Source organism: Rutidosis leptorrhynchoides, chromosome 1, assembly GCF_046630445.1.
Source record: "Rutidosis leptorrhynchoides isolate AG116_Rl617_1_P2 chromosome 1, CSIRO_AGI_Rlap_v1, whole genome shotgun sequence".
Classification (NCBI taxonomy): Eukaryota; Viridiplantae; Streptophyta; class Magnoliopsida; order Asterales; family Asteraceae; genus Rutidosis; species Rutidosis leptorrhynchoides.
The window spans coordinates 536,992,590-537,001,191 of record NC_092333.1 but is presented as its reverse complement, the minus strand read 5'-3'; the positions used below and the strand labels follow the sequence as shown (position 1 = coordinate 537,001,191).

The following is an 8,602-nucleotide window of genomic DNA, read 5'->3' as shown; positions in this document are numbered from 1 at the left end:
TAAGACCAACGCTCGGATACCAACTGAAATGTCCCGTTCTTATTGATTAAAAACATTCCATATTAATTGATTTCGTTGCGAGGTTTTGACCTCTATATGAGACGTTTTTCAAAGACTGCATTCATTTTAAAACAAACCATAACCTTTATTTCATCAATAAAGGTTTAAAAAGCTTTACGTAGATTATCAAATAATGATAATCTAAAATATCCTGTTTACACACGACCATTACATAATGGTTTACAATACAAATATGTTACAACAAAATAATTTTCTTGAATGCAGTTTTTACATAATATCATACAAGCATGGACTCCAAATCTCGTCCTTATTTAAGTATGCGACAGCGGAAGCTCTTAATAATCACCTGAGAATAAACATGCTTAAAACGTCAACAAAAATGTTGGTGAGTTATAGGTTTAACCTATATATATCAAATCATAACAATAGACCACAAGATTTCATATTTCAATACACATCCCATACATAGAGATAAAAATCATTCATATGGTTAACACCTGGTAACCGACATTAACAAGATGCATATATAAGAATATCCCCATCATTCCGGGACACCCTTCGGATATGATATAAATTTCGAAGTACTAAAGCATCCGGTACTTTGGATGGGGTTTGTTAGGCCCAATAGATCTATCTTTAGGATTCGCGTCAATTAAGGTGTCTGTTCCCTAATTCTTAGATTACCAGACTTAATAAAAAGGGGCATATTCGATTTCGATAATTCAACCATAGAATGAAGTTTCACGTACTTGTGTCTATTTTGTAAATCATTTATAAAATCTGCATGTATTCTCATCCCAAAAATATTAGATTTTAAAAGTGGGACTATAACTCACTTTCACAGATTTTTACTTCGTCAGGAAGTAAGACTTGGCCACTGGTTGATTCACGAACCTATAACAATATATACATATATATCAAAGTATGTTCAAAATATATTTACAACACTTTTAATATATTTTGATGTTTTAAGTTTATTAAGTCAGCTGTCCTCGTTAGTAACCTACAACTAGTTGTCCACAGTTAGATGTACAGAAATAAATCGATGAATATTATCTTGAATCAATCCACGACCCAGTGTATACGTATCTCAGTATTGATCATAACTCAAACTATATATATTTTGGAATCAACCTCAACCCTGTATAGCTAACTCCAACATTCACATATAGAGTGTCTATGGTTGTTCCGAAATATATATAGATGTGTCGACATGATAGGTCGAAACATTGTATACGTGTCTATGGTATCTCAAGATTACATAATATACAATACAAGTTGATTAAGTTATGGTTGGAATAGATTTGTTACCAATTTTTACTTAGCTAAAATGAGAAAAATTATCCAATCTTGTTTTACCCATAACTTCTTTATTTTAAATCCGTTTTGAGTGAATCAAATTGCTATGGTTTCATATTGAACTCTATTTTATGAATCTAAACAGAAAAAGTATATGTTTATAATCGGAAAAATAAGTTACAAGTCGTTTTTGTAAAGGTAGTCATTTCAGTCGAAAGAACGACGTCTAGATGACCATTTTAGAAAACATACTTCCACTTTGAGTTTAACCATAATTTTTGGATATAGTTTCATGTTCATAATAAAAATCATTTTTCCAGAATAACAACTTTTAAATCAAAGTTTATCATAGTTTTTAATTAACTAACCCAAAACAGCCCGCGGTGTTACTACGACGGCGTAAATCCGGTTTTACGGTGTTTTTCGTGTTTCCAGGTTTTAAATCATTAAGTTAGCATATCATATAGATATAGAACATGTGTTTAGTTGATTTTAAAATTCAAGTTAGAAGGATTAACTTTTATTTGCGAACAAGTTTAGAATTAACTAAACTATGTTCTAGTGATTACAAGTTTAAACCTTCGAATAAGATAGCTTTATATGTATGAATCGAATGATGTTATGAACATTATTACTATCTCAATTTACTTGGATAAACCTACTAGAAATGATAAAAATAGATCTAGCTTCAAAGGATCCTTGGATGGCTTGAAAGTTCTTGAAGCAGAATCATGACACGAAAACAATTTCAAGTAAGATTTCCACTCGAAATAAGATTGTTATAGTTATAGAAATTGAATTAAAGTTTGAATATGATTATTACCTTGTATTAGAAAGATAACCTACTGTAAGTAACAAAGGTTTCTTGATCTTGGATGATTACTTGGAATGGATTTAGAAAACTTGGAAGTAAACTTGCAATCTTGGAAGTATTCTTGATTTTATGAAACTAGAACTTTTGGAATTTATGAAGAACACTTAGAACTTGAAGATAGAACTTGAGAGAGATCAATTAGATGAAGAAAATTGAAGAATGAAAGTGTTTGTAGGTGTTTTTAGTCGTTGGTGTATGGATTAGATATAAAGGATATGTAATTTTGTTTTCATGTAAATAAGTCATGAATGATTACTCATATTTTTGTAATTTTATGAGATATTTTATGCTAGTTGCCAAATGATGGTTCCCACATGTGTTAGGTGACTCACATGGGCTGCTAAGAGCTGATCATTGGAGTGTATATACCAATAGTATATACATCTAAAAGCTGTGTATTGTACGAGTACGAATACGGGTGCATACGAGTAGAATTGTTGATGAAACTGAACGAGGATGTAATTGTAAGCATTTTTGTTAAGTAGAAGTATTTTGATAAGTGTCTTGAAGTCTTTCAAAAGTGTATGAATACATATTAAAACACTACATGTATATACATTTTAACCGAGTCGTTAAGTCATCGTTAGTCGTTACATGTAAATGTTGTTTTGAAACCTTTAGGTTAACGATCTTGTTGAATGTTGTTAACCAATTGTTTATTATAACAAATGAGATGTTAAATTGTTATATTATCATGATATTATGATATATAATATATCTTAGTATGATATATATACAGTTAAATGTCGTTACAACGATAATCGTTACATATATGTCTCGTTTCGAAATCATTAAGTTAGTAGTCTTATTTTTACATATGTATTTCATTGTTAATACACTTAATAATATATTTACTTATCATTTAACATAATTAACCAAGTGTATCAATATCTTAATATGATTCATATGTACCTAGTAAGACGTTGTTATAACGATAATCGTTATATATATCGTTTTCGAGTTTCTTAAATTAATAGTCTCATTTTTATGTATATAACTCATTGTTAAAATACCTAATGAGATACATACTTATAATAAAATCATGTTAACTATATATATAACCATATATATGTCATCGTATAGTTTTTACAAGTTTTAACGTTCGTGAATCACCGGTCAACTTGGGTGGTCAATTGTCTATATGAAACATATTTCAATTAATCAAGTCTTAACAAGTTTGATTGCTTAACATGTTGGAAACATTTAATCATGTAAATATCAATCTCAATTAATATATATAAACATAGAAAAGTTCGGGTCACTACAAGTTAGGTGTGTATTAATAAAAAAAAGGTGTGTGAGAATCCCCTCCCTTGTGTAAAACCATACTACATGATGCCAAGATGAAAGTTACATAGAAGTACATACAATGCTCTTATTTATCTTTGATACATTTACCGTAGACAGACTTAGTTTCTTCTCTTATTACGTAGTGGCCTTACCCATGTGTCCTTCCTCATCCCAAATCGATCAATGAACCAACCGTGATACCTTGCATATAGAAATTTCCACAAAAGAAATCCAATTACCGACCCATTTACAAAGCCTGAGAATATGACAACCCAATCGCTTATGTCATCCAGGAAGAGAGACTTGTACTCATCGATTGCTTGTGGAAGTGTTGATGTTGTTGAACCTTGAAAATCCTTAGATAACGGTTGTCCACATAGTTCAAGATTACCCACGTAGGAATAGTTCTCAAATGTGTTGAATTGTTCTCCGGTTGATATGCGCCCTTCAAGATGGTTGAACGACACATTGAATATTTCAAGGAAGCCAAGTTGTAATAGTTCTCGAGGAATTTCTCCCAATAGCTCGTTATGGGAGAGACCCAAAGATTCAAGCTTCTTTAGGTTCCCCGGTGATGGCAAGACAAAACCTGTAAGGTGGTTGTTGAAAAGATTAAGTGACTCAAGGCCAAGAAGATCTGTGAGTGATTTTGGGATAGCTCCTTCAAAATTGTTACAAGAGAGGTCAATTGCAGTAAAAATGTTTAAAATCTTGAAGTAGTCTGTATCAACACCTTTGGTTATTATTGACATAGTGAATGCAGCGATAATCCCATATGACCCGGAGAGAAACGTGTCTCCCATAATAGACGAATTGACAACATTAACATATTTCATTGCCTTCTAAGTTTTAAAGTAGTTGTCAGGTAATTGACCACTGAAGCCAGTATTTGAAAGGTCCAAGATCCGTAATTTGGGAAAATCCGATCGAAAAGTATATTGATCTTGAATAGAACCGGATAATTTGTTGGACCTTAAGATAAGCACTTGAAGCTCTGTATCCCTAACCAAAATGAAAAGACGCCATCAAAGGAATTATCTCCAACTATTAGAACCACCAGTTTAGTACAATTAGCTAATGATTTTGGTAACAGACCGGAAAATTGATTTTCACTTAAATCGATGGTCTTTAAGCTACTTTCACGGGTAAAGGTATTTGGGATTGTGCCATGAAACTTATTTTGTTCAAGATTCAAGTACATAAGTGTCTTGCTTAAGTTTCCTAAACATGGAGGAAGGGTTCCAGTTAAGATGTTAGAACCCAGAATTAAATATCGAAGGGATTGTGCTTGACATATCGATGGTGGTATCTCTCCTATAAACATATTGTTTGACAAATCAAGAAGATACATTGTTTCATGACTGTTGTCGAAAATCCACGCAGGTATGAGACCACCAATTTTGTTTTTGCTAAGATCTAAGTTTATCATATTCTTTAGCATGCGGAGAAAGGGAGGAAATTCCTTCAAGTCGCATGAGAGTTTCAATTCCTTTAGTTCATGTAGGGTGTCGCTGGTATAGTTGTGAGTGGTGACAACTTCTACTCTATCTAAATACAAACCTTCAAGTTTGTTGAGTCCTAAAAATGTGTCTAGGTCCACTTTGCCTTTAAATTTGTTACGTGTAAGGTCAATGAGGTTTAGCTGTTTGAAGTTGGAAAATGCACTTGAAATGGTCCAGTGCAATTGATTTTCATTAATACTAACGAGTGTTAGTTGGGTGAGGTTCATAAATGAAGATGGGATACGATCGAAAATATTATTTCATGCCATTTTGGCAACACTAAGCTTGGTTAAGTTTTCAAGTGAGGGTAGGATTTCTTGGTTTATGTTCATAGCATCTAGATTGAGCTCTTCAAGGTTTGCAAGTTTTCCAATCCAATGGTAGTCACGTCCCTTGTCGAAATCGTTGTAAGCAAATTCTAAAATGTTGAGTTTCGATAGACTTACCAATGAAGGAACATTGCCTGTGAAACTGTTATTTCCAAAACCTAAGAATTCGAGTTGTGTCAAGTTAGAGAGTGAACGTGGAACACTCCCAGAGAAAAGGGAATCAGCAAGCACGAAGAATACCAAGTGATTTAGGTTACTTATGGATTCTGGTATTTTTCCATAAAAACATGTTGTAAACAGATTCAGATACTCGAGTATGGTGTTGTTACGAAACTCGGGCAAGGAACCAGTGAGGTCGGGATTGAGTCCTAAGCTAAGATATTTCTGCTTTGGCAAGTGAAGTATTGCTACTGGAAATTCACCTTGAAGATTAAAATCTCCAAATTTGACTGACGTCAGGGAAGAAAAATTGGCCAAAAAGTGCGGTAAGGAAGAACTGATGTTCACTTGTGTGAGATGGAGTTTGTCGAGTCTGGTCAAGTTTTGGAACAAGCTACATGTTTGAAGGTTTAGTGAATTCAATGACAGATCCAACAAAGACAACTGGATTAAATGTGAGATTTCATTTGGGATTTCTCCAATGAATCCTGAATCGGAAAGATCCAGACTTCTTAACTGCTTTAGACGACCAATTTCAAATGGGATTTGAGATTCAGTGAAATTGTTCATCAAGAGGTTAAGCTTTTGAAGATAAACAAGGTTAAACAAAGTACTATTAGACTTGATGGCTCCATTGATTGAGCTTTGACTCAAGTCAAGCTTGATCACATGACCCTCATTTCTGCTACACACCACACCATCCCACAAACAACAATCAGAAGAAAGACCGTTACCTGACATATTGCTACTTGTGGGTCTTCTCCAAGAATCTAACTTTTGAAGGCCACCACTAAAAGTAGTAGTGTAATTTTGATACAATACAGATATAAGGCTAAACTTGTAAAGATGTGATGTCCCAATGGTCGCTGTCAGCAGGTTGGTATCGACTGCGACTAGACATTTAGTCCGGTTGTTAAACCGGCTACCATTCGGACCGTTCTCAGCTTAGCCATTTCTAGACATTGGCCGGTTCATCAGCTTAATGTCAAGAATGCCTTTCTTCAAGGCCATCTTACTGAGACTGTGTATATGCACCAGCCCCAGGTGTTCGTGACCCTTCAAGACCCGATCATGTTTGTCTCCTGCAGAAATCCCTTTACGGGTTAAAGCAGGCTCCTCGTGCATGGTACCAGCATTTTGCTGGATACGCTCAGAGCGTTGGTTTTCAGCAGAGTCGATGTGACACTTCCTTGTTCATATATCGACAGGGAACTGACACTGCCTATCTACTTCTTTATTTTGATGATATTGTTTTGACAGCCTCGTCCGACACTTTTCTACAGCGGGTCATCACATCTTTACATTGCGAGTTCTCTATGACCGATCTGGGTCCACTTAATTATTTTTTGGGAGTTTCTGTTACACACGATTCTTCGGGGATGTTCTTATCTTAGAAGAAGTATGCGACTGAGATTATTGAGTGTGTTGCTATGACATGTTGTCACCCGAGTCGCACACCCATTGAGACCAGTTCCAAACTGGGCACATCAAGTCCTCCGGTCGCTAATCCGACTCTATATCGGAGCCTTGCTGGGGCTCTTCAGTATCTCACCTTTACTCGACCTGACATTGCTTTTGCAGTTCAGCAGATATGCCTCTTCATGCATGACCCTCGTGAGTAGCATTGGTCCGCACTCAAGCAGATTTTACGTTATATTCAGGGTACTTTAGACCACGGTTTACAGCTTTACACGTCCTCTACTCCAGCACTGACTACTTACTCGGATGCTGATTGGGCTGGTTGCCCCAGCACCCGTCGCTCCACATCAGGGTATTGTGTTTTCTTGGGCAGTAATCTTCTTTCATGGTCTTCTAAGCGGCAACTGACACCTTCTTGATCCAGTGCAGAGGCCGAGTATCGCGGGGTCGCTAATGCCGTCGCGGAAACGTGTTGGCTCCGCAACCTCCTCCGCGAACTCCAATGCCCGTTATTTTCAGCTACTATTGTGTATTGTGACAACGTTAGTGCCGTTTACATGTCAGGTACCAGTTCAGCACCAGCGCACGAAACACGAGATTGACATACATTTTGTGCGTGATCTTGTGATTAAGGGACATGTGCGTGTTCTTCATGTTAATTCCCGCTATCAGTATGCCGACATCTTCACGAAAGGCCTTCCAGCTGTACTGTTTGATGAATTTCGATCCAGTTTGAGCGTCCGTCCTACTCCCGCTCCAACTGCGGGGGGCTGTTAGCCGATATGTTTTGTAAGCCCACTATATAAGGGCCATTCTAGATTGTTCCAAGCCCATTAGGGTTATTGTTAGATGGGCTATTTATATAGATTGTATTGTATCATTTATCAAGCAATAAACACTACGCATTATTCCTGCCAACAGGATGGCTCATTTTATAGCCATAAAATAAGTCTAATCTTGAGCCTATATAATTGTTGTTGGGGAGCCCAATCTTCAATAATTGGAAAATGAAATTATGAGATTTTGATCTTCTGATGCTTCTAGCTACGTTTGTCATTCTTCATTTCTTATTTGTACAGAACGTAATTTAATATTAAGTTGAACTCGAATATATATTGTCAAATAATACATGATGTATTATGTATTATTTGAATTGTTTGGTTCATTTGAATCTGAGTATAGTAACCATTATTATTATTATTTTATTGGCGAATAATAGTGCATATGATCTTATTCAAATCTCAATATATGGTAAATTTACATTGTATCATAAAATAAATGACCAAAATTAACGACTGCATTCACAGATTAAATCACATACGGGTTTAACTTTATAAGACCTTTCATCCCGTTTAACCTTCTTACCCATACCCATTTACTACAGTTTGCCTACTAAGGATACTCCACAACCCAAGTTGACCGTAGATGACAAATTGGGCCATACATTAGTGATTTGACAAATTGGGCAATACATCAGTGATGTGACAAATTGGACAATACATTTCTTTATATTATAATAACAACATCTAAAATTTAAACCACTAATCTTAGCCTTCTATTATCATTAACATCTATAATTTACACCATTCAAATTTTCTAATCAACATTATGACCTCATAATCATCCGAGTAGTTGTTTGATGACTAAATTACCCTTGTAAAAAAAAAGAAGACGGGATCGGAATGGAAATTGGGGGTTCTGGAAAATTG

At 35.3% G+C, this 8,602-nt stretch overlaps 1 protein-coding gene across 1 annotated transcript; it reads left to right on the top strand.

Moving 5' to 3' along the window:
• The first annotated feature begins 6,904 nt into the window (after positions 1–6,904).
• LOC139842632 (uncharacterized mitochondrial protein AtMg00810-like) lies at positions 6,905–7,670 on the top strand. Its single transcript, XM_071832752.1, has 3 exons — positions 6,905–7,054; positions 7,136–7,265; positions 7,441–7,670. Exons 1-3 carry the CDS (start codon positions 6,905–6,907, stop codon positions 7,668–7,670), a joined length of 510 nt encoding a protein of 169 aa, XP_071688853.1.
• Positions 7,671–8,602: the final 932 nt, after the last annotated feature.

What these genes read in the sequence shown, in the direction of transcription:
- LOC139842632 (XM_071832752.1), top strand. Translation starts at nt 6,905, where the DNA reads ATGACATGTTGTCACCCGAGTCGCACACCCATTGAGACCAGTTCCAAA. An exon ending in GACCTGACATTGCTTTTGCA is followed by an intron (nt 7,055 to 7,135) that starts GTTCAGCAGATA and finishes CGTTATATTCAG; the next exon opens with GGTACTTTAGACCACGGTTT. An exon ending in GTATTGTGTTTTCTTGGGCA is followed by an intron (nt 7,266 to 7,440) that starts GTAATCTTCTTT and finishes TGACAACGTTAG; the next exon opens with TGCCGTTTACATGTCAGGTA.